The sequence below is a fragment of the Coregonus clupeaformis genome, chromosome 10 (assembly GCF_020615455.1).
Source record: "Coregonus clupeaformis isolate EN_2021a chromosome 10, ASM2061545v1, whole genome shotgun sequence".
Lineage (NCBI taxonomy): Eukaryota > Metazoa > Chordata > Actinopteri > Salmoniformes > Salmonidae > Coregonus > Coregonus clupeaformis.
Window position 1 is genome coordinate 23,378,142 of NC_059201.1, and position 27,710 is coordinate 23,405,851.

At 41.4% G+C, this 27,710-nt stretch overlaps 1 protein-coding gene across 2 annotated transcripts in view; it reads left to right on the plus strand.

Moving 5' to 3' along the window:
• The window catches only part of igsf21a (immunoglobin superfamily, member 21a), a 270,253-nt gene that overhangs the window by 112,533 nt on the left and 130,010 nt on the right, over window positions 1-27,710 (plus strand). For both annotated transcript variants that reach the window (XM_041888425.2, XM_041888426.2), the window contains exon 2: window positions 8,349-8,461. In XM_041888425.2, the coding sequence (XP_041744359.1) occupies window positions 8,349-8,461 (113 nt within the window). The remainder of the gene's footprint in view (window positions 1-8,348; window positions 8,462-27,710) is intronic.

The following is a 27,710-nucleotide window of genomic DNA, read 5'->3' on the forward strand; positions in this document are numbered from 1 at the left end:
CTAGCTGCGTCCCCTCCTCGGACGGAATGGTCGAAGAGCTTCCTCATCTCGGCCGTGAACCCCTGGTATGAAGCCATGCAGGGATCCTGTCGTTCCCAAACGGCTGAAGCCCACTCCAGCGCTCGACCACGCAGCAACTCAATCACAAAGGCTATCCTAGCCTTGTCTGTGGCATAAGAGTAGGGCTGTAGATCGAACACTAATCCACACTGCATAAGGAAGGAACGGCATCTTCCCAGCTCCCCCTCATATTTATCCGGCGTCGGAACCTTGGGCTCACGGAAGGACACAGCTCCAGAAGCGGCAGGCGAGATGGGTGAAACCGGTAGTGGATCCTCCACCGGAAACTTGCGTTGGTTCTGGACCTCCGTCAGACCGGTAGAAAGGTTCCGAACTGACAACGCGATCTCCTGTAGTACCGTGCTATGATGGCCCAACATCTTCTCCTGCTGGGTAATGGCATGGCGAACAGAGTCCAGGTCCGCTGGGTTCATTACTGGCCGGATCGTTCTGTCACGAGTTACAAAGCCAGAACCCAGAAGCAGACCAGGACAAGGTAAGTTGAAACGAAGGTGAGTGTTTATTTACAAATTCAAGAGTGATGCTGAATAATCCAGGGAACAGAGCGGGCGGCGTTGATTAGTTGTTGGGGGTGCAGTGGTTGATCCCATCATGGCTCGGCAGCCGCCGACCACCAGGCAGAGGTTGGATGAAGGTTCCGGACGGGTGACTGCAGATGGAACAAAACGGAGGTAAGTAAACAACAAACCAACAAGGTGCAAAAACAACAAAACTAACGCTAGGCTCTAAGACTGATACTCTGGTAAACCTACTGTTCATGGCTAACGATCCGGCAGGGAATGGATGTTAGGCCAGAGCCTAAGAAGGGTGATGATCAGGACCAGGTGTGCAGATTGCTGATGGGATGCAGGTGCGGAAATCAAGAGAGCTCCCCGGAGCGTTCCAGAACCCTCGGGAAACTGGAGATCACGAGCAGAAAAACTAGTCCACAGACAGGACCCGACTCAGACTGCCGGGATCGTTACACAACACTGCTGACTGGAATAAATAAAGGTTAAAAAAATATATAATCGTAACAGACACCATCCATGTATTTGTAGAAGTAGCAGTTTACTGCTGCAGCATTGGTTCTTGCTTCTCTCAGGGACTGTTTGAAATATGAACTTCACTGGCACGAGAGCATAGCCCATGTAATTTGCTCTTTTAAAAATCCATCATCCTTCCCCACCCACTGCCATAAGCCTTTTTCTACTGTATCCATGATTATGCCAAGCAATATTAAACAACATCTCTGTTTCCTCCTTTGGTACATGGCCACATAATTTATTACAATAATCCCTACAACCATCCTCCTACTAATTTTTGTTTATTATTTGCTACAGAAATAGATAATATGCAATTCAATTATATTGCATATTATTATCTATAGTTACTTACTTATTTACGATGTAGACCTACATAGGAGCACAGGGAGCTATGTATTTCAGTATAATTGCATAATATGTGTTAATAATTGCATTTTAGATGGAAAAGATTCTTAGTCATTTCACCCATGCATTTCCGCACTTTTCCCCCAACACTTTCAGTGTGGGCAGTTAATATTTACTTATATGGCACTGCATTATTCATAGAATGGTGAGTTTCCACAACCCCCACAACAACGTATGCCATTTAGAGAAGGCATGATAGACTCCTTCCCCTGGTGAGTGACATTGCATCCCACTGAGTCAGTTGACATTTCCAAGGATGGAAACTTAATTTCCCACAACATATGAGGGTTGCATCCATTAAAGAGAACTCACAGGGAGGGAGCCAGTACTGTATGAGCCGTGGCTGGGCTCCTCATGTGCTAGAGAGCGATGCGGAGTGTCGGTACTAAGTGGTTGGAATTTGCTCTAAGAGCATCAGCTCATGTTAATGACCTGCAGTCTTGAATTCAGCCGGGCTTATCCATTCAAATCAGCTCCACAGAGAGGCGCTCTGAAGTCTGATGATTAAATTAAGATTCTGTAATAAGCATATGGAGGTGTGGTAAAAAGGAGAGAGCTTACAGTCTTTCCTCAAGCTGTAGAGCTCTATAGGTCCATTACAGGTATCTGTGGTTTCACCTTAAGGGCGTGTTGGCAATTACAAGCAACACACTATCACAGTTAATGTGTGTAGAATTACATTACACTATATCAGAGTTACCACATTGTTAATAACATACGTTTGGATTCTTTGAAATAATTGCATTACATACAGTACCAGTCGAAAGTTTGGACACACCTACTCATTCAAGGGTTTTTCTTTATATTTTACTATTTTCTACATTGTAGAATAATAGTGAAGACATCAAAACTAGGAAATGACACTTATGGAATCATGTAGTAACCAAAAAAGTGTTAAACAAATCAAAATATATGTTATAATTTGAGATTCTTCAAAGTAGCCACCCTTTGCCTTGATGACAGCTTTGCACACTCTTGGCATTCTCTCAACCAGCTTCATGAGGTAGTCACCTGGAATGCATTTCAATTAACAGGTGGGCCTTTGTTAAACGTTAATTTGTGGAATTTCTTTCCTTCTTAATGCGTTTGAGCCAATCAGTTGTGTTGTGACGAGGTAGGGGTGGTATACAGAATATAGCCCTATTTGGTAAAAGACAAAGTCCATATTATGGCAAGAACAGCTCAAATAAGCAAAGAGAAATGACAGTTCATCATTACTTTAAGACATGAAGGTCTATCAATGCAGAACATTTCAAGAACTTTGAAAGTTTCTTCAAGTGCAGTCGCAAAAACCATCAAGCGCTATGATGAGACTTGCTTGGGCCAAGAAACACGAGCAATGGACATTAGACTGGTGGAAATCTGTCCTTTGGTCTGATGAGTCTAAATTTGAGATTTCTGGTTCCAACCGCTGTGTCTTTGTGAGATGCATAGTAGGTGAACGGATGATCTACGCATGTGTGGTTCCCACCGTGACGCATGGAGGAGGAGGTGTGATGGTGTGGATGTGCTTTGCTGGTGACACTGTCAGTGATTTATTTAGAATTCAAGGCACACTTAACCAGCATGGCTTCCACAACATTCTGCAGCGATACGCCATCCCATCTGGTTTGCGTTTAGTGGGACTATCATTTGTTTTTCAACAGGACAATGACCCAAAACACACCTCCAGGCCGTGTAAGGGCTATTTGACCAGGAAAGAGAGTGATGGAGTGCTGTATCAGATGACCTGGCCTCCACAATCACCCGACCTCAACCCAATTGAGATGGTTTGGGATGAGTCGGACCGCAGAGTGAAGGAAAAGCAGCCAACAAGTGCTCAGCATATGTGGGAACTCCTTCAAGACTGTTGGAAAAGCATTCCTCATGAAGCTGGTTGAGAGAATGCGAAGAGTGTGGAAAGCTGTCATCAAGGCAAAGGGTGGCTACTTTGAAGAATCTAAAATATAACAGATATTTTGATTTGTTTAACATTTTTTGGTTACTACATGATTCCATATGTTTTATTTCATAGTTTTGATGTCTTCACTATTGTTCCACAATGTAGAAAATAGCTAAAATAAAGAAAAACCCTTGAATGAGTAGGTGTGTCCAAACTTTTGACTGGTACTGTATATTAAGCAGTTGTCTTTCCATAGCAAAAATACTACTAGAGACTTTTGAAAACTGAGATTAGTGTTTGCTCCACACCAATTGCATTGACATCACTTTTATCATTTCATGATTACTGGTTGTTGAATTACTGAGAGAGTGAGGTACAGTAAAAGCTATTCTTAGTGGGAGGGCTAGTAGAGCTGAACAGCAGCAGTTTGTCAAGGCCCTGAAGTCTGTACAGGAGCTCTCCATGGTGCTGAATTCTCTCATGCTTTGGTCAACTCATTTGCTGCTGCAGTTCACTTGGGTAGCATATTGTGATTAATTACAAGCCTGTCCCTGTGCTAGCCATATTCTTTCATGACAAGGTTGGGATTTACATAAACTGAAGAAATCTACAACAAACCTGACCAGACTGCAGTAACGTGTGACTTACTGTAAGTGACTGGAGTGAAGAAGAGAGCCTCTCCACAATGTGTTTGTTAAGATAGAGGACCCGGTAGCCTAGTTTGCTAGGCTTTGAGCAGCAACAGTTCAGTCAGTCAGAGGATCAGGTGCAAAAAATATAGTTAACAAAAATATATAATTAGCAGTGCAGGTGATGAAGACTGGATCCAGAGGTTATTTACAAAACATGCAAATGCAGAATGTTGAAAGAAAATCAATAAAATTGTTTTTACAAAAAATTTAAAATAAAAAACTTGACTGGAGCACAAAAGGCAAAACGCCTTATAATTGACTGAGCATCAATGGAAACTCACAAACCTCTGTAGCAACATGTTACCTTACCAAGCAGTTCTCCATAAGGACCTGCCCTGACCTGGCATACTCCATAAGGACCTGCCCTGACCTGGCATAAACCATTAACATATTTAAACAGGTAGGCAAACATTTCTATGAACAGTGATCACGCTTTAAAAGCAATGCTATTGCACATTTCACATAACAATGATTGGCCAATACTACAGCATAATAATACAGCAGCTATTTTGGAAAGCACGTCGCGTTGAACAACAAGGGGCCTGATTGGCTGACTATCTTTTTTGTTCAACGTGACATGCATTCCAAAATGGCTGCTGTTGCTTCTGCTACCTAGCATGAGGACGAAAAAGTCAGTTTAATAAAAACACTAGCAGTATTTAAATCTTCTCGATGTAACTTTTTGGGAAATGGGAACATTTGGAGGACAGTGCCATGGACTATTTCTGGACTGAGGTACGTTTTCCGAGCCATAACTCGCGCCGGCTCCACCTTGTCCTAATCAAAACAGAAGCCCTGTCCGACCCTAAAGCGAGATGTACTTACAATCAAGCATAGGGTTGGAATCTAGTCTGGCTAGCTGACACCTAATTCAAAGTTCTCCTGACTCCTTCGCTGTGTACCACGTGAGTCGCATCAGCCAGGCTACTTTGTCAGAGCATATGTGACCGACCGGCTGAAATCGGTTTTATGTAGCAAAATTTGAAATTGTGCTTTTTACATTAGATAAAAGTAGAGACACAGAGCTACAACATGGTATATCATACACTGCATTTTTGAGGAACAATGGGAAAGTAATTCTGCTTTGAAAGTTGATAAACTTGTAAACTCACTTTTTAGAAAATGACCTTTGAATGTTTTGGTACCGACTGGAGAGTTCTCCTTTGTCTACACCCATTCAGCATTGTTCACACCCTCTTAAGCCAGCCCCACCCATCTCTTTAAGGATTCACATGAGGTCATGTGCTAAACAGTGAGTAGTGTAGTAAAGCTGTCCTTCACAACACCAGCAATCTCAGACAAATTGTTCACCTGTGCTTGCTTGGGCCAGCTCTCTTTTTGATGGGAGGCATTAGACCATTCTCCTTGTATGACTGGTGGAGGAGAGACAGGCGTGTTCTACTGATGCTGAAAGACAAATTCCAGCTACAAATATTTTTGCATTATTATACCATATATAGCCGTATTCGCCGTCAGACACACCTGGCTAACTTGATGGGTCATCAACTAGCTAGCTATTAACGTGGGGTCTTTTGTTTAGACACTTAGCTAGCTAAACAATTAACCATAATCCCAATCCATAGATTACTAGCAAACCAATTGTCATAGCTAGCTAAATTAAACCAAATAGGTTCAATGTTAACTAGTTAACATTAGGCTATAACTAGCAATGTGAAATGGCATTCTGAGATAACATCACTACACACAGATCATACACATAATGTTAACTAGCAAGCCAGCCGTCTAACGTCAGCTATCTAGCTAACATTAAGCTTTAACTTGGGGTCTTTTGTTTAGACATGTAGCTAGCTAGCTAGCTAGCTAAACAATGAACCAAATAGGTTCAATGTTAGCTAGCTAACATTAGGCTATAACTAGCAATGTGAAATGGCATACCATTTGACTGTAGCTAGACTCTTACCCGTATACATGGATGAACGCTTCACGGCAGACTCTAAATAAGACGTCCTATGTCGTTTCTGTTTTGTTAGTACAGCTTGCTTGGCCCATTGTGTCAAGCAAGCTCAGTCAACTTCTTCCGTGACAACAACACTGTTGATCGCCATTTCTTCCCCATCACTGTTATCAGCAGACTCTACAATGTCGTCTTCAATGAAAATGTTTTTACCTAAATCAGGGATTTCCTCATCGTCTGATTCATTTTCAGAGTCAGAGAGAGTCAGCATGGCACGATCATCCTCCAGAAAGTAGTCCATCACAACTTTTTCTCACTGACCTTTGTCGACAGCGCCTGATAAATTCAGGGCAGCAATGTTATTGAGTGCAGTAGCAACATATTTGCAGTTCTCCATGGCTAATGTTATATCTTTCTAAAAAACTTCAGTAGAAATGAGTATCTACGCATAACGAGCAGCACATTTTATAGACACAAGATGTCCATCACAAGATGCTACACCGCAGACCAATCTGAAACTCATCTCTCGGCATGTCCAGCCCACTCATTATCTCAACCAATCATGGCTAGCGGGAAGGTTCCTGTCTATTTCTGTGGCTAAACAAACTAGGCTCGTAATTGAACAACTTTATTAGTATTTACAGATGGCATACACGTTTGTTATTAACGCACATGAAATTTCAAATGTTCCAGAAGGCATTTCTGCCCAAAAAAGCATTTTGATAAAAAAATAATAATAATAAAAAAAAAAAACATTCAAATGGCTCTCCTGTGAAGTCGTGACTTGCGACATATGCCTAGTTTCCTGAAACGGGTCACATATACACTAAAAACAACATCCATCACAGATTTTGGATACCATCCTCTACGCCTACGCCAAAATAATGTCAAACCCAAAGCAAGTAATTTTACATTGAGTGTAATCGACGTCACCCACCATTGGATTCCTACACAGTCTCATGTTCCAGGTTGTAAATCATGATTTCTGTCTTCGATTTTCTGTCATGGATAATGAGACATTCCCTGAACATTCACGTTTTCATCAGAAAGTTACAATATTTTCTGAAGAGTTTGGCAAACACTTTCATGAACAACTACAATGGGAAAACATATGTGTGGTTGTTAAATGAGTAAGTTAAAGACAACATTTAGTTTAATTTGAATTGATAATCACAGCATTTCTTGGGCTAAGCATTTCAGATCATTAGGACTAATCACAAGCCATGGTATGAAGGAATGAAACCATATGTTACTCTTTACCAATTCTTATACTTGAATTGGAAGTTGGTGCTACTTGACAGAGGAAGTTAATAGTCTGTTTCATTATAATTTTATACTGACAAAACTAACTGACAAAGTTGGTATATCTAAGAATGTTCAAAGTATAGCTGAGCAAGGTTTATGTTCTTCAGTGACATTATTTGTTTTCAGTGACAGATTAGCTGTTTCTTCTCTAGTTATCATAAAATAAGCTAAATTGGAGGGGGGGGAAGCCACTGAAACAACATACAAAACACGTGGGGCTTTGCACAGGTTGATAATATTCTGTTCAAATTGGTTGTCACTGTGTTTCTCTATTGCAGGGCTCTCCATCTTCCTGGAGCGCTACCGTCCTGTAGGTTTTAGCTCCAACCCTAATCTAGCGCACCTGATTTTAATAATTAGCTGGTTGATAAGTTGAATAAGGTTAGTTACAACTGAGGTTGGATTGAAAACAGGTAGAGCGCTGATCTATTGGGACCTCAACAATTTGAGAAAACTTTGAATAAATCATTCAATCATATTGGTTTTAGAAGATTTGCTGTGGTGTAATCCAGATCTATTTAAAATACATGAATAGTACATGTGTATATCTTACACTGCTTTTGGGCCCTTTTCTAATTTATTTAAATTAAAAGCCCCTGAAAACGTATTCCCCATACAAATGAAAAACAAAACATGTCAATACTTAGAAAGTCTATAGCAGGGCTGTTCAATATCAGTCTTGGAGGGCCAAAACGCTTCTGTTTTTCATCCTGTCCTTCTAATTTGGGAATAATTCAGACCTGGACACCAGGTGAGTGCAATTAATGACCAGGTAGAAACAAAAACCAGAAGTGTTTCGGCACTCCAGGACCTGCTAAAGCAGTGTGTCCTCAAGTACCCCGAACAGTAAAATGTTTTGTTGTAGCCCGGGAAAAGCACACCTGGTTCAACTTGTCAACAAATCATTCAACCCTCAATGAGTTTATTCACCTGGTCAGTCTATGTCATGGAAAGAGCAGGTGTTCTTAACGTTTTATACACTCAGTTTATTCATGATGTGACATTACTAACCATACTCATTATATCTGTCTTCTGCCCTATAGGATATTTGACAGTAACCATTGAGCCCCTTCCTCCTGTTGTTGTGGGAGAGACTGTGACCCTGAAGTGCAACTTCAAGACTGATGGAAGACTTCGAGAGATTGTGTGGTACAGGGTGAGTAAAGCTATAAGCTCATACTCCAGGGTTCTTCAATTCCGGTCCTGGAGGGCCGAAACACTTCTGTTTTTTATTTCTACCTGGTAGTTAATTGCACTCACCTGGTGTCCCAGGTCTGAATTAGCCCCTGATTAGAAGGAGAGGATGAAAAACAGAGGTGTTTCGGCCCTCCAGGACTGGAATTGAAGAACCCTGTCATACTCTATACTGTATATGCCATGTACACCAGCCCATCAACTCTGATCTGTGTGGCTTAATAACTTTTTGGTGTCAATTACAGAGTATTCTGAAATTATTCAGACCCCTTGACTTTTTCCACATTTTGTTACGTTACAGCCTTATTCTAAAATTGATTAAATAAATAAAAATCCTCATCAATATACACACAATACCCCATATTGACAAAGCGAAAACAGGTTTTTAGAAATATTTGCAAATGTATTCGAAATAAAAAACAGAAATATCTTATTTACAGAAGTATTCAGACCCTTTGCTATGAGACTCGAAATTGAGCTCAGGTGCATCCTGTTTCCATTGATCATCCTTGAGATTGGACTCCAATCAACTTGATTGGAGTCCACCTGTGGTAAATTCAATTGATTGGACATGATTTGGAAAGGCACACACCTGTCTATATAAGGTCCCATAGTTGACAGTGCATGTCAGAGCAAAAAACCAAGCCATGAGGTCGAAGGAATTGTCCGTAGAGGTCCGAGACAGGATTGTGTAGAGGCATAGATCTGGGGAAGGGTACCAAAAAATGTCTTCAGCATTGAAGGTCCCCAAGAACACAGTGGCCTCCATCATTCTTAAATGGAAGAAGTTTGGAACCACCAAGACTCTTCCTAGAGCTGGCCGCCCGGCCAAACTGAGCAATCGGGGGAGAAGGGCCTTGGTCAGGTAGGTGACCAAGAACCCGATGGTCTGTCTGACAGAGCTCCAGAGTTCCTCTGTGGAGATGGGAGAACCTTCCAGAAGGACAACCATCTCTGCAGCACTCCACCAATCAGGCCTTTATGGTAGAGTGGCCAGACAGAAGCCACTCCTCAGTAAAAGGCACATAACAGCCCGCTTGGAGTTTGCCAAAAGGTACCTAAATGACTCTCAGACCATCAGAAACCAGATTCTCTTGTCTGATGAAACCAAGATTGAGCTCTTTGGCCTGAATGCCAAGCATACGGTGAAGCATGGTGGTGGCAGCATCATGCAGTGGGGATGTTTTTCAGGGGCAGGTACTGGGAGACTAGTCAGGATCGAGGGAAAGATGATCGGAGCAAAGTACAGAGAGATCCTTGATGAAAACCTGCTCCAGAGCGCTCAGAACTTCAGACAGGGGCGAAGGTTCACCATCCAACAGGACAACGACCCTAAGCACACAGCCAAAACAACGTAGGAGTGGCTTCGGGACAAGTCTCTGAATGTCTTTGAGTGGCCCAGCCAGAGCCCGGACTTGAACCCGATCAATATCTCTGGAGAGACCTGAAAATAGCTGTGCAGCGACTCTCCCCATCCAACCTGACAGAGTTTGAAAGGATCTGCAGAGAAGAATGGAAGAAACTCCCCAAATACAGGTGTTCCAAGCTTGTAGCGTCATACCCAAGAAGACTCGAGGCTGTAATCGCTGCCAAAGGTGCTTCAACAAAGTACTGAGTAATTGGTCTGAATACTTATGTTAATGTATTATTTCAGTTCTTTTTTTCTTCTTCTAAAAACCTGTTTTTGCTTTGTCATTACTGGGTATTGTGTGGAGATTGATGATTATTCATTTTTAAAATCAATTTGAGAATAAGGCTGTAACGTAACAAAATGTGGATAAAGTGAAGGGGTCTGAATACTTTCCGAATGCACTGTATTTATACATTTTATAAGATATAGGTCGAAGTCGCACTAGCCTCTTTTCCTCTGGTGGTATAATGTGTCAAAGTCAAATTTTAAGGAATAATGAGGGCCAGTCAATTTAGGCCAGGTGTAGAGGGTGTCACTCTGGTTCTCGGTTAGTAACCTGATCTTACTCTCAGCTGGTCATTGCCTAGATATTACAAATATTGCCTAGTCAGACTATTACTTTGTTCCAGCTGGCTGATAGGCATTATTAGATAGGTACTGCTTGGCGTAGCACAGATAATGTTTGACCAACCTTAACTTGTCGATAGTTCCTTAATTCCCAACTTGGAAGACAACCAATGTCTTCTAAACGTCCATGTCTAGTTGCAGAGGGTTCGTTTCAATTTAGAATATTACCGTTATTTCCACTCACCTGTCTCAATCAATGAAAGAAGATTTGAAATAGACAAGACAAGTACACATTGTTGGATTACTTCATGTTTAATAACAAAGCATTTTCAAAATTCAAACGAACCCCCTGCAACTAGACATGGACGTTTAGAAGACATTGGTTGTCTTCAAAGTCGGAAATTGCGGCAGTATCGCCAAGTTAAGGTTGGTTGACAGTACCTAAAGTATGCCAAACAGTACCTAACCTGTAACGGCTAATGGAGCATCACGTTAGCCCATTACAATCTGCTAGCTAGTTATTGCCATGTCTTAATGGTTCACATCTGGTCACTCGGCAGTTATCATAACCCCAGTTGGTGGACTAAACTGCATAAATGCTCAAGATAATTAAGGACAATATGTCAGAGAAAGAATGTCTTTGTCTCAGCCCCTCAAGCTCTAATGCTCGGGTCTATAATGTTGCTGTTGCTTTGTGGGTAATGTGTACCAAAACAATGCCCAGATATTTTGCATAAAATGGAAGCTAATGTGACATTAATAGGCAGATGATTATAGATTAGAGGCCGGGTTTTGTCTACTGAAACAATGGCGTTCAAAAGAGGTCACATAGAAGCACTTGGATGGATATCAATGAAGCAACAGCTGTCAGCTCACGGCCTGATTATTTCATTTACCCTAAACTCCCCAATTAATCGCTGTTAAGGGTTATACAAGTACGCATGATGAAATATGCTTTCTTTATTCTGTGGAATTCTCCAGTCATAGACAGTACCCTGACTGATATGTGAGTAGAACCTGAGCCAGTTTAGTTTATATGGAGTCATTACCTTGTTGGGCTTGTAAGCTTCGTGCTCTCAAGGGCTAGCCTACAATAATGTTTAATATTGGTGCAGATATGAATGCAAAGTATTTGAAGTAATTCAGTGTTTCTTGGTCATAGCGATGCTTTTTACACAGTGAACATGTCTGCCCTTTGGGGGAATGGGTTTGGAAGAGGACATTTAATAGAACTCAATAATAGATCATTTCTAATGGAGTCCTCACTATCATTTTTGCCAGGCAGGAACCAGACTGTTATGGTATGCTGCTGTAGTGTAAAACAAACTCCACAGAGAGCAAGGCTGTCCACATCAAGTATTGGATAGTGAGGAAAATGCAGAGGTTGTAGAGAGAAACCAGCCTCATCTCCCTTGTGCCCACTGCTCAATGCAACCGCTAATAAATTATAAATCAATTATCCACACTCAGCTGCCGAAGTCTCTTTAATCTCTGCCTTTTATTTGACTAAACTGTCGACTTCTCATTTCCCCCCCACATTCAAATGGAAGTGGGGTTGATACCCACCTGGGGAATCATCATATCTAACCGAAGTCTGGCCAACGAGGCAGAAGCTGAATGAACTAAAGATCTCAGCTAGCCACTCATTCATTACCAGGTTGCCCTTATCTTAACGGATTCTTTTTGAGGATTCTGTAATGCACACCAGCGCCAGACTGCTCTTAGAAATCATGCACATCCTTAGCATGGCTAAGGCCTAGCGTAGCCACTCAAGATAATTAAGATTGCTATTGAGAGGCTTTAAAGCTGGCCTAGTAGAGTATATGTGGGCAGCATATCAGAATGTAGAATTTTTTTAAATATAGTCACCTCAAAAAAAGTATTTTCAAAAGCTCAAACTACTATTCAAAACTTGTTCATTTTACATTTTGAACAATGTCTATGTGTGGCATTTGACATAGCCCTGATTACAAAGATAATCATGAAAATCACATAGTCAGACAACCTGGATATACTGATGGAAGTTCAACATGCCTCTTTTTTAAGTACCGTTTTCTACATGCCTCTTTTTGCACTTTACAAATAAGCTATTCAGATCACCGCAGTGCCTAATATCTCCCAGGAAGTTAGAGCAGATTTGCATCTTACTGTACGCCAACACCGTGTTTATGTTAGGGATTTCTCCGTGAGAGGACATATAATCCCCTGAATTACACAAAGATCAGTTCACTGGGAAGAAACCCCATTTGGGGCTAAAAGTAATTTGGGGGTAAATATTGGAAGATGATGAATACTCCAACATCCAAGATTGAAATGTGGTTTTGTGATCCTTTTCAATTGTGTTTCACCAATACCAATAATGCAAAATGTCTCTTTATATAAAAAAGAAGAAGATTGAAAGTAGAATCGGAAGAATCTCCAATTACATAGTTCTAGTGGTCATGGTGAGGTAGACCAGTGAAGAGCAAAAGTAAAGTGAGGGAAAAAAACCCAGATGAACTATAGTACTTGAGAGGGATCACTCACCATGAGTGTTTTTTCCATCTATTAGATGTTTAAATGTATTAGTCAGACCAGACCACTATGCTCCTAAAGCAAACACATAAAAGCATCTAAAGTGTATGTGATATTCCACTGAGGGCCACATTAATGCTTTTATTTTGCAGTGGGTTCTGGCAGACCATGGATTAGGCACTGTGGATATGTAATACCATCAAGCTGTCCTCAACATTGTAATAGCATTTCATACCGATGGGGCTACAGATAGAGTGGAGGAGATAATCTCTATCAGCTCTGAAACCATTCTGAACATGTGCAGTAGGAACACGGAGGGATAAGATGCTGGCTAGGGAGGCCCGTGGAGACTTCTCCTCACTGAGACGTGTGGCAGCTCACCTCATGCTGTGCTTGTTCTGATTATGTCACTATAATGAAGAGATACCCATGGCTCTCTCCCTATGGGGACCTCAGCAGTGTTGATGGTGACGGCGCAGGGTTTCCGCTTGGCTCCCTGTTGAGTGCCATTCTGCATTACGCTTAATTCTCCCTAGTTTAACCTCCCTCTCTCTCTCCCTCATTCTCCTCTCTCATTACTACATCCCTCTTCCCACTCTGACAGCACTCTTATGGGATCATCTCTCTGGCCAGCATAGTCAGCAGAGCCAAGTGCCCTAAACATGGGCAATTTACCACGGACCTGTCGCTAAGCTCATCCGTTTGAATGAATGCTATCTCACACATAGGGTCCACATGGTTCAGGCAGGTTAACCTCAGTCTCTTCCATTATAACGTCTCAGGACCAGTAGTCTTCATCCTGCTCTATTATCACCTTATATTTATAATAATTCTTACAGAGAAGAGATAGAAGATACTGTTAAGAAAGGATGGGAACTAATAGTGTTGTCATGGAGAGATATATATTGTTTTGCTTTCTACCATCTGAGTATTGATATTGATGTTTAAGTTCAAGTTAATGATCTGAACGTGTCATTAGCCATTGTGAGAATTTGCTGGAATTGATATCATTCTTATGAGCCTCTTGATTAAGTTGAATTCTAGAGTATTGACGTGAGCATTTGGTTAGACACATGCTATTCTTCCACTTGAATAGATCACATGGACTCTCATGCAGAAATGACTGTTGATTGACAAGTGGAGATTGCATGGAGAGAGAGGGGATTTCAAGGGGAGATGTCCAGTAAGTGCTGCACTTCAAAATAGAGGTAGGCTATTATTGAAAGTAAGCCTATCTCAGATTTTCATTACTTCAAGACTTTGATGTTTGCTATCACTTTATCAGTGCATTGTAATGGGAGTAGCACTTATTTGTCAACTAGGCATATTTGCTGTGGAATCCATTTTCCTTTTCACTGATTTTGCTTTTGTTCTGTGTAATGCATTACAGTCTCCCACTTGGGACTATTAGACAATGAGACCCCATTTATTTGTGAGAGGTAGCCTAGCATAAATTTGTAGGATATATGAGAAGAACATTGGTAGGAATAATATTTAACTCTGCTAAATACTGCGTTATGAGCATGAGCAATGAACCTATAACTACCAAAGGAGTAAACAAAGGAACACAAAGCCATCAATATCTATGAACTCATTTTCAAATGTGATATAGGAACAATACAGTACCTCCCCCTCAATAACATTCCCCCTTATGACTTTCCAACCTTTTGTTGGTAAATGTTACGGGGAAGTTTCCTGAAAATATATATTATTAACATACTTTGTTTCAGTCCTGCTGTTTGGTTTCCTTAGAGGGAAAGCTTGTTTTTGAAATTGGGAAAGTTTATTTTTTATCTGTAACACACTGTGACGTGATTCCTGCAGTCTAAGCTGGAACATAAAAGCAATTGTGGAATGATGATGAGAATGAGACAGTTGCTGCTGCTGCCCACACAGACTCCCCCTGCACCTCATCCTATATCCCTTACTGAAAAAAACAGGCTGCTGGCAAACAATAGAATCTTGAGAGAATTGTTTGCCAGAAATAAACCTCTGGCGAACTGTTTAGCAATAGAGGCAATAAATATTATTGTTGCCCAAGGTTTGCCGCAAATCACCACTAGTGGCAAACATTTGCAAACCTCTGGCACACTATTTGGTTTGCAGCAAATTTGCCACAAACTTACGGGAAGTTTGCAGCAACAACTTCATTTTGGTAAGGGATATCATACACTTACAATGTCTTTGGTTGTGCATCAGGCTTAACTTGTGGCCTACATTTCCCTACAAATCGCATTAAAGCTATTGACACTGAAAAAGCACAAGATCATGGGTATGCAAATGACTTTTCTCTTGGCAGTAGTACAACACCAGAAGTTGGAGGAGTGCATTGGAGTGCATTGTGCCAGGGCAAAATGTATAGCTGGATGGACTATTCAGTCCAGAGTCAGATGGATTTGTCCAGATACATGTAACTATATGTACCTTTGAACAGGGATAGGATGGCTGGTATTATACTTGACACAGAAGTGGTGTGTTTCTTTCTACTGTAATCCTGTTTCCTGACTGTGGAGAGACGAGGGAGGCGTCACATTCCAAATCAGAGTTGGAAAAACTCAGTGACTGGGTTGCCCAGGAAACAGGAATATGTGAGCACAGTAAAGAGCTCTCTGACTGTGTACACACAGCACACTCCTGTGAGGGGTTTGTGTGCTCAACTTCCTGCTGCTTTAAACCCCCAAGTGTAATTATGTCATTGTGAAAATGGCTCGGCTTGTTGGAGTATCTCGATTGTATGTTAATATATATATATATACAAAAGTATGTGGACACTCCTTCAAATTAGTGGAATCAGCTATTTCAGCCCCACCCGTTGCTGACAGGTGTATAAAATCGAGCACACAGCCATGCAATCACCATAGACAAACATTGGCTGTAGAATGGCCTTACTGAAGAGCTCAGTGACTTTCAACGTGTCACCGTCATAGGATGCCACCTTTCCAACAAGTCAGTTCGTCAAATTTATGCCCTGCTAGAGCTTCCCTAGTCAACTGTAAGTGCTGTTATTGTGAAGTGGAAACGTCTAGTAGCAACAACGGCTATGCTGCATAGTGGTAGGCCACACAAGCTCACAGAACAGGACCACCGAGTGCTAAAAAAAAGAAAATTGTCTGTCCTTGGTTGCAGTAGAAACGCGTTCTCTGGAGTGATGAATCATGCTTCACTATCTGGCAGTCCGAAAGATGAATCTGGGTTTGGCGGATGCCAGGAGAATGCTACCTGCCCGAATGCATAGTGCCAACTGTAAAGTTTGGTGGAGGTGGAATAATGGTCTGTGGCTTTTTTTCATGGTTTGGGATAGGCCCCTTAGTTCCAGTGAAGGGACATCTTAACGCTACAGCATACAATAACATTGTAGACTATTCTGTGCTTCCAACTTTGTGGCAACAGTTTGTGGCTTCCAACTTTGTGGCAACAGTTTCAGCATGACAATGCCCCCGTGCACAAAGCGAGTTCCACACAGAAATGGTTTGTCGAAATCGGTGTGGAAGAACTTGACCGGCCTGCACAGAGCCTTGACCTCAACCCCATCGAACATCTTTGGGATGAATTGGAACGCCGACTGCGAGCCAGGCCTAATCGCCCAACATCAGTGCCAGACTTCACTAATGCTCTTGTGGCTCAATGGAAGCAAGTCCCCGTAGCAATGTTCCCAACATCTAGTAGAAAGCCTTCCCAGAAGAGTGGAGGCTGTTATAGCAGCAAAGAGGGGACCAATTCCATATTAATGCCCATGATTTTGGAATGAGATGTTCGACGAGCAGGTGTCCACATACTTTTGGTCATGCAGTGTGTATATATACACTGAGAATACCAAACATTGCAGAACATCCTCAGTTCGTCGGGGCATGGACTTTACAAGGTTTCGAAAGCGTTCCAAAGGGATGCTGGCCCATGTTGACTCCAATGCTTCCCACAGTTGTGTCAAGTTGGCTGGATGTCCTTTGGGTGGTGCACCATTCTTGATACACACGGGAAACTGTTGAGCGTGTAAAACCCAGCAGCGTTGGAGTTCTTGGCACAAACCGGTGCCCCTAGCACCTACTACCATACCCAGTTCAAAGGCACTTACATTTTCTATCTTGCCCATTCACCCTCTGAATGGCACACATACACAATCAATGTCTCAATTGTGTCAAGGCTTAAAAATCCTTATTTAACCTGTCTTCATCTACACTGATTGAAGTGGATTTAACAAGTGACATCAATAAGGGATCATAGCTTCACCTGGATTCACCTTGTCAGTCTATGTTAATATTTTGGATACTCAGTGTATAGTATATTATTGTATTACCAAGTGGTGCTTTGGCCCTTCTTTGAAGCTATTGTGCTGGTAGCCATTACCCTTGGACAGATCTACTACGTGAAAATATTTTTTGAAAGTGCGGAGAGTTGCGTAAAACAGTATTTGATTATTCGGAATAATGTGTAGCAGCTAAAAATGTATCTTGATTCTTAACGCAGCAACATTCCCACACACACAGATGGAATATAGATTATACAGTGCAATGACACATTACCGTACCTGAACAAGAATAGGACATATTCAAATATTTGAATATATCCTATTCATGTTCAGGTACGGCAATGTGGTAAAAGCGATTTATTTTGATATCATCCACAACCATGCAGATAAATGAGACTGATGGTGAGAGAACTCTTTTAGAAAATAGCCATTTGTTCCAGTTGGTAGCTTCGCTCAACATGTGGGCTGAAATCCATGTTGACTCTTTTGGTTGTTCACTGATCCAATTTTGTTTGAAGTTGGCCCACTGGAGCTGTATACAGCGCACTGATGATGAATCTTGCAATCAATGATCCAAGTAATTGTTTGACATCCTCAGATATTTACAGACAATTTAGCAATTGTTTAATAGACTTTTATTTTCGGAGATGCACTGTTGGCATATTATGTTGGTAATGGGGTCATTGTCCACTCAGATATTTGGGTCCTCAAGCACCTCTAATTTCATCCACTGAAGATCCCACATATATAGATGATCCCCCCTCGACATAATACTACTTACTAATGAGGACTAGCCTTGGTATCCATTTCCACTCACAGCTTCTGTCATCCCGTATACGGGTTGGAAATGGCAGATTTAGTCATTGATAAGCACCTAAATTGGAACACAGTGGCTATATAGTAACATGCTATACATGACGTCAGAGCTCAGGTTCTCCGCTTCACAGCTCTTTATGGGTTTTGACTGACAGCCGTTATAAACATGAAGATGCCCCCATCCCTCCCGCTAATTGGGCTACTTTTGCCTTTTGCACATATGTTGTTGTCTGAGTGAGGGAAATGCTGTGAATCAAGAGGAGTTGGTGTGTTTTGAAAGATGAGGTGTTGAGGATTATAATACATACTGCTTTGATGTCTTACAAACAAACCACATAACCGTGAGTCCAAATGTGCACTTCACATTTCCATATTTGAAAACTCATGTCATTTACAGTATCAATGACACAGCTACTAATTCCAGGGTAGCCCTATTTGGTAAAAGACCAAGTCCATATTATGGCAAGAACAGCTCAAATAAGCAAAGTGAAATGACAGTTCATCATTACTTTAAGACATGAAGGTCAGTCAATACGGAACATTTCAAGAACTTTGAACGTTTCTTCAAGTGCAGTCGCAAAAACCATCAAGCACTATGATGAAACTGGCTCTCATGAGGACTGCCACAGGAATGGAAGACCCAGAGTTACCTCTGTTGCAGAGGATAAGTTCATTTAGAGTTACCAGCCTCAGGAATTGCAGCCCAAATAAATGCTTCACAGAGATCAAGTAACAGACACATCTCAATATCAACTGTTCAGAGGGGACTGTGTGAATTAGGCCTTCATGGTTGAATTGCTGCAAAGAAACCACTACTAAAGGACACCAATAAGAAGAAGAGACCTGCTTGGGCCAAGAAACACGAGCAATGGACATTAGACCGGTGGAAATTTGTGAGACGCGGTGTGGGTGAACGGATGATCTCCGCATGTGTAGTTCCCACCGTAAAGCATGGAGGAGGTGAACATTTCCCAGTTCTTCCATGGCCTGCATACTCACCAGACATGAGCATGTTTGGGATGCTCTGGATCGACGTGTACGATCGCATGTTCCAGTTCCCGCCAATAGCCAACTTCTCACAGCACTTGAAGAGGAGTGGGACAACATTCCACAGCCCACAATCAACAGCCTGATCAACTCTATGTGAAGGAGATGTCGCGCTACATGAGGCTCTGTCGTAGCCGGCCGCGACAGGGAGACCCATGGGGCGGCGCGCAATTGGCCCAGCGTCGTCCAGGGTAGGGGAGGGAATGGCCGGCAGGGATGTAGCTCAGTTGATAGAGCATGGCGTTTGCAACGCCAAGGTTGTGGGTTCGATTCCCACAGGGGGTAGGGAAAAAAATTATGTATGCATTCACCAACTGTAAGTCGCTCTGGATAAGAGCGTCTGCTAAATGACTTAAATCTAAATATTTTATGATCGCTATGTTTGATCCACAGATTACGTGTTATAACCTGGGTTGTTCCGAACAAAATGTGCCTATGTTTGTCGCATTTTGAAGAAAATTTGCTGCGGAACACGCACTTGAATGCACTCATGACTTCATTCTATGCGCACCAAAATTACAATCTGTTTGCCTGAAGTGCCTTTTGAAAGCCCAACACTGTAAGATCACATTCTATAACATAGCTAGTCATGTTGGCAATAGAATACGCTTTCAAATGATGCCTACCTGACCCAGATTGTGATTTATAATGGTATGTTTACAGTAATTGTGTGATGGTGGGGATGCAGGGCTATGTTCCAAACAAAAAACTACAAATGTTGTTGCTTCAGTTGCTCAATGGCAAAGCTAATAGTGCTAAAAAATGCACCTTATAGTTGAAGGCTCTTTCCTTGAGTCATAAAAGTGCATTGAAATTACTTAGGAACTGTGCACAGTGTGGCCACTTGGAGACACCAGTTAGACCTCTCACTCAAACCCTTGTAATCTGTTTTGTTTTTATCTTGCACCTACTTCAAATATTCAATGAATATTGTTATCATGTGACAATGTATCCAGAGTATTTTCAGATTTCATTATTGACAAATGCTGTGAAAAGTACAGTAAACGTAAAATCAACACTGTAATGTTTGGATTCCGTCTTGTGTCAGGTGAACTGTTGTGTCCTCACCTTTGGTCTGATACTTTCCCCATACTCTCCAACGTGTTCTCTTTCAATTGCTACCATGGTCATGCATTTGCTTTTTATAGTTCTTCTGTTAGACACATTTCAATTTGGCCCTATCTGTAAAAATAAAAAAGATTGAAATACTGAACACAAGGATGTCACATAGGCCAATTTCTACAAGTGAAAGGAGTTAATATTTTCTGGAAAATACAATTTGGTCTAGTTAGAAAGGCAGTGCAGCAAGGAGACATGATCTATGTTTCCAAAAGAAAAGGACATTTTAGACATCCATTGGGAGTTTTAGTATTACAGTAAACTCCGGATAGGTGCAGTGAAATGTGTTGTTTTACAGGGTCAGCCATAGTATTACAGCAACCCTGGAGCATATTAGGGTTAAGTGCCTTGCTCAAGGGCACATTGACCGTTTTTCTTTCACCTTTGGTATTAAAACCAGCAACCTTTTGGTTACTGGCCCAATGCTCAAACCGCTAGGCTACCTGCTGCCCAGTCTGTTGTAATATTTTCCTGGTCATTATATGAGCATGCACAATTGAAATAGGGCCTGGGTATAATGGGACGTATGAAACAGTGCTAATTTCCAATCAGTGCCTTTGCTGTTGAGTGTTATCCCTGGGTGTTGCATAATAGGCATACATTTGTCATCTTATTTCTGCAGTGAGATTCATCCAGTCATGCTTTTGGTCTGAGATCATGGAATTGATGGTATTTCAACAAAAATAACTATTTTAATATGTTCCAGCTTTCAGTATACTTTACATGAAAAGAGCAAACGTACTGAAACAATAATAGTCGACAGCCTGTTCCTGACAAAGGCCTCTGTCATCATCTCAATCAGTCTCTGGCTCTGTGGTGAATCCAGTCCCAAGGGGAGAGTGGAGATAAGGTGATATGGATCACTGCACCACAACCTTCCCTTTTGAGGATGTCACCATGGCAAATAAGCCATCTGTTCTACATTGCATTATAATTACACACTCTGCTGTCAGAAAACTGCAAGATGTGCAATTTTTCAATCACGATGCTGGAAAGACATTACCTCTGAATGTTTGAAATGTAATTAGAGTGAAAGCATGGTATTGTCACACTTTTATCAGTGAATAAGTACCATCTACTCACATTGATTTCCTTTAGATCCCCCAAGTATCTGACATAATCTAGGGAAACCACCATTTTACAAGTATACTTACTGTATCTAATTCATTACGCAATACCTCAATGAGCATTATCCCGATTAGAAGACTCATTGAAACATACTTTACCTGTTTCCGAGGTTCCCTTGTATCCTTACACTATTCTCCATTTTAATATTTACAATTGATATAATTTCTCCCATGATGCAATGCAGCATTTTCATGAATTATAGTGGTGCAGACAACAGGCCCACTGTTGTATTCCATTCCTTAGTAGCTTTTGTTATCTAATGATGCTGAAGGAAGGCATGACACTCCTCCTCTCCACAGAAACATAAAGCTCTGCTAACTTTTAGAGGGCTTGGACATCGACAATCTCCAAAGTAAAACCAGATTTTCTAAATCCATTTTGCTTTCACAGAATGATCAAAGATGAAAGTGATTACTTAGCGATTAGGAGTGGATCAGGGATTGATTGTGACATTTGCATTGGAGGGGGAAGAGATTTCCATGCCAGCAGAGTCTTAGCAGTAGCCTGTTCATAAACAATACTAAGTTAGATCCTTTGGGGACATTGGAAAGAGGGACTGGTTCTAAGAATGAATCCCAAACACCAAAATGTTGATCTGTAAAAAATAAATAAGAAGGAAATGTGTGTATGTCTGTGTGTTTGTGTGTGTGCAGCAGAGTCCACAGTATATAAAAAGTATCCCCTAATTTACAGTAGATCAGTAATTCATATAAAGCTAGAAGATGGAGCTTTCAGAAGACCACTTACAGTGGGTGAGGCAGAGGGAGACATTATGCCGCTGCTTAAACTTAACTTAAAATCTGCAATCAAAGGCTTTTGAAAATAGCAATTTGCACTTTGCCATTTTAGAGGGATAGGGAGATTGGTGTTGTCAGCGGTTTGGGCTCTTTGTTGTTTTTTAAAGGCCGTTTACCATGGGTATCATGCTGAGACCTCCATCTCTGCTTTCAGGAAGGGCCAGCAGGGGAGAGAAGGCTGAATAGCCCATATTGTAAGGCATGGTGTATGACGTTGTCCAGCTGGTTTATAGGGACAGAATAACAACACAATGGTTGTTACCACCATTTAATCCACCCCACACCTCAGATACACAATTTTGGGGGATTTGTTGAGTGTATATCAGCGGGAGATGGGTTTGAAACTCCTTTAGATAGAAACTCAAGTGTTTGGTAACTACACTGAAAATAAATATAAACGCAAGATTTAAAGTGTTGGTCCCATGTTTCATGAGCTGAAATAAAAGATCCCAGAAATTTTTCATATACACAAAAATCTTATTTCTCTCAAATCTTGTGCACAAATTTGTTTGCATCCCTGCATTTCTCCTTTGCCAAGATAATCCATCCACATGACAGGTTTGGCATATCAAGAAGCTAATTAAACAGCATGATCATTACACAGGTGCACCTTGTGCTGGGGACAATAAAAGACAAACTGTACAGTTTTGTCACTCAACATAATGCCACAGATGTCTCAAGTTTTAAGGGAGCGTGCAATTGGCATGCTGACTGCAGGAATGTCCACTAGAGCTGTTGCCAGATAATTTAATGTTAATTTCTATACCATAAGCTGCCTCCAACGTCATTTTAGAGAATTTGGCAGTACATCCAACCAGCCTCACAACCACAGACCATGTGTATGCCGCCGTGTGGGCGAGTGGTTTGCTGATGTCAACGTTGTGAACAGAGTGCCCCATGGTGGCAGTGGGGTTATGGTATGAGCAGGCATAAGCTACAAACAACGAACACAATTGTATTTTATTGATGGCAATTTGAATGCACAGAGATAGCAGGACGAGATTCTGAGGCCCATTGTCGTGCCATTCATCCACTGCCATCATCTCATGTTTCACCATGATAATGCACAGCCCCATGTCGCAAGGATCTGTACACAATTCCTGGAAGCTGAAAATGTCCCAGTTCTTCCATGGCCTGCATACTCACCAGACAATGTCACCTATCGAGCATGTTTGGGATGCTGTGGATCGATGTGGACAACAGCGTGTTCCAGTTCCCGCCAATATCCAGCAACTTCGCTCAGCCATTGAAGACGAGTGGAACAACATTCCACAGGCCACAATCAACAGCCTGATCAACTATGCGAAGGAGATGTCGCACTGCATGAGGCAAATGGTGGTCACACCAGATACAGACTAGTTTTCTGATCCACGCCCCTACTTAAAAAAAAAAATGTATCTGTGACTAACAGTCATGTGAAATCTGTAGATTAGGGCCTAATGAATTCATATCAATTGACTGATTTCCTTCTATGAACTGTAACTCAGTAAAATCGTTGAAATTGTTGCATGTTGCGTTTATATTTTTGCTCAGTATAAAATTAGTGGTTAATGCTGCAATATGTAACTTTTTGGGCAACCTGATTCACATAAAAATGTGAGTTATAGATCTGTCCTTCTCATTGAAAGCAAGTCTAAGAAGCGGTAGATCTGTTCTATGTGCTCTATTTCTATGCTTCCCATGCTTAAGTTTCATTTTTTTGTCTTTTACTTTTGGTTTTGTACACCAGCTTCAAACAGTAGAAAATGGTCCATTGATTATTGCTTGTTTTTTCACATAAACTGAAATTAGGCGAACTATTGGAATTTTAGCAACCAGGAAACAGAGGAGCGATTTTCTGCATATTACACCTTTAAGTCAAGTGTTTGTGACAGTCAGGAATTGATCATTGTAGCTGAGGTCCAACCCATAACTGGTGAGGTGAACCATCATCTCTTCCTGGTTAGTCCTCTGCTAAATAGTCCCTGCTACCTCTGACAGTTCACTGATAACCAGGTAAGCCTTGTAGCCCAGGAGAAACAATTAAATAAACCCCTCTCTACTCCAGTGGGTATAATGCTTGTGGAGAGAGTTTTATAATAGATTTTTGTCTGTGTAAAATGAGACTGTGACCTCTAGGTCCAAGGCGCTCAAAGACATCGTCGAAGTGGGGGCAGTGTACTCCCTGTGGGGTTCAAGGAAATTGATTCAGGAAGCCACTCTCTACCATGGCATTAGTCATGTTACCAGATATATGACAGCTACTATTCATGCTAGATATCACTAGACAGCCGTAGAGAATGTTGAAGATTGCATCCATGCAGATGTGGTCATTTGCGAGCAGGATGCTAGACACTCGCAAATGGCCTTGACTTTGTTGGCGTTAAGAGCTGAACTAAGTCTAGCCATCATAACGGTTTGCAATTTAAGAATGTAAGGTTATCCACCACTCATGCCCCTCACCACTCATGCACTGACTGTATCTACTGTCCTACTTTATAAGAGTTTTACTCACTGGGGTTTTTCATGTCTCTTTTAATCTGGCCCTGCCCTTCCCCAATGGGTGTATCTCTTGTGGCCTTTCTTTGAAATAATCCTGTTGCTGGCTTATCCGACCTTTACAGTTTCCTTAACTATTTATTTGATTCACTTTTTAATTCCCCCTTATCAACTCTTCAGCAATGTGACTTTTAGAACCAACCAAGGTGCAAAATGTATCAATAGTTACTCAATATGCTATTGTGTAAAGTGACATGAAGGCAAAATATATTTTTTTAAACTATATTGTTACAGTTTTCATATTATTTTTGCTTTACACTCTTACCTTAGTGTTGAAACCAACATCTAATTCCTCCTAATCTATGCACAAGAACCACAACCATTTAACACAGGAATTGCCTGCCTCCATCTACAATAACTAGGGATAATAAGTGAATGAGTCACATTAAGCACCAAAGCATGTGTGAAATGGACAAAAAGACAGCATAGAGTATTCAGAGATGTATCGTTGTATTTAGCTTTTTTTCACAATGGACACTATTAAAGTATAACGATTTTCTCCAAGATTGTGTCACTGGTTTCATACTCTGATATGATGGGGTAGGCCAGTGTGTGTCGGTGTGTGTGTGTGTGTGTGCATCTGTAATGTGAATAATTTGTCAGGCCTTTTGGATCATTACATTGTTCTACATCTGTGCACAGACTGTAAGGGTTGGTGTGAGGCGTGACCGAGGTGCGGTGCAGGATAGACAGTAGGCAGTAGGCAGAGATGGTGAAACAAGGAACTTTACTGGTGGTCCCGAAGTCAGGATACAAAATAACGGACTTTACACAAAAAAGAAAGGCGGAGCAAATGAGACTCCAAAAAACAGGCTGACAGCCAAAATACGAAATACAAACTGTGACTGAAATAATAAATAAACAGGGAGAACACTTCTCACGTACCTGTCCATACGTCCCGCGATCAGACACTTATTAGTACTGCTAGGCATAGTGAAACTAGCAGAGAAAACTGAGCAAGGGAACACAGGGAAGTGAGGGCATAAATACACAGGTGAACAGGTAGACACAGGTGACACCAATAGGATCATGATTAGTCCAGACTGTGAGTGAGGAGGTGCCTAAGGTTGTCGGATGATGACACCTAGTGGGTCGCTCCGGAACTGCGACCCCCTCCTGTCACACAGACAGCCAATGTGTTTAACATAACAGGACTGATCTTGACTAGCTTTCAACCATCTACAGTGCCTTGCAAAAGTATTCATCCCCCTTGGCGTTTTTCCTATTTTGTTGCATTACAACCTGTAATTTAAATGGATTTTTATTTGGATTTCATTTAATGGACATACACAAAATAGTCCAAATTGGTGAAGTTAAATGTGTGTATATATATATATATATATATATATATATATATATATATATATATATATATATATATATATATATACATATATATATATATATTTTTTTTTATAACAGGAAAATGTTGCGTGCATATACAGTGGGGAGAACAAGTATTTGATACACTGCCGATTTTGCAGGTTTTCCTACTTACAAAGCATGTAGAGGTCTGTAATTTTTATCATAGGTACACTTCAACTGTGAGAGACGGAATCTAAAACAAAAATCCTGAAAATCACATTGTATGATTTTTAAGTAATTAATTTGCATTTTATTGCATGACATAAGTATTTGATCACCTACCAACCAGTAAGAATTCCGGCTCTCACAGACCTGTTAGTTTTTCTTTAAGAAGCCCTCATGTTCTCCACTCATTACCTGTATTAACTGCACCTGTTTGAACTCGTTACCTGTATAAAAGACACCTGTCCACACACTCAATCAAACAGACTCCAACCTCTCTACAATGGCCAGAGAGCTGTGTAAGGATATCAGGGATAAAATTGTAGACCTGCACAAGGCTGGGATGGGCTACAGGACAATAGGCAAGCAGCTTGGTGAGAAGGCAACAACTGTTGGCGCAATTATTAGAAAATTGAAGAAGTTCAAGATGACGGTCAATCACCCTCGGTCTGGGGCTCCATGCAAGATCTCACCTCGTGGGGCATCAATGATCATGAGGAAGGTGAGGGATCAGCCCAGAACTACACGGCAGGACCTGGTCAATGACCTGAAGAGAGCTGGGACCACAGTCTCAAAGAAAACCATTAGTAACACACTACGCCGTCATGGATTAAAATCCTGCAGCGCACGCAAGGTCCCCCTGCTCAAGCCAGCGCATGTCCAGGCCCATCTGAAGTTTGCCAATGACCATCTGGATGATCCAGAGGAGGAATGGGAGAAGGTCATGTGGTCTGATGAGACAAAAAATAGAGCTTTTTGGTCTAAACTCCACTCGCCGTGTTTGGAGGAAGAAGAAGGATGAGTACAACCCCAAGAACACTATCCCAACAGTGAAGCATGGAGGTGGAAACATCATTCTTTGGGGATGCTTTCCTGCAAAGGGGACAGGACAACTGCACCGTATTGAGGGGAGGATGGATGGGGCCATGTATCGTGAGATCTTGGCCAACAACCTCCTTCCCTCAGTAAGAGCATTGAAGATGGGTCGTGGCTGGGTCTTCCAGCATGACAACGACCCGAAACACACAGCCAGGGCAACTAAGGAGTGGCTCCGTAAGAAACATCTCAAGGTCCTGGAGTGGCCTAGCCAGTCTCCAGACCTGAACCCAATAGAAAATCTTTGGAGGGAGCTGAAAGTCCGTATTGCCCAGCGACAGCCCCGAAACCTGAAGGATCTGGAGAAGGTCTGTATGAAGGAGTGGGCCAAAATCCCTGCTGCAGTGTGTGCAAACCTGGTCAAGACCTACATAAAATGTATGATCTCTGTAATTGCAAACAAAGGTTTCTGTACCAAATATTAAGTTCTGCTTTTCTGATGTATCAAATACTTATGTCATGCAATAAAATGCAAATTAATTACTTAAAAATCATACAATGTGATTTTCTGGATTTTTGTTTTAGATTCCGTCTCTCACAGTTGAAGTGTACCTATGATAAAAATTACAGACCTCTACATGCTTTGTAAGTAGGAAAACCTGCAAAATCGGCAGTGTATCAAATA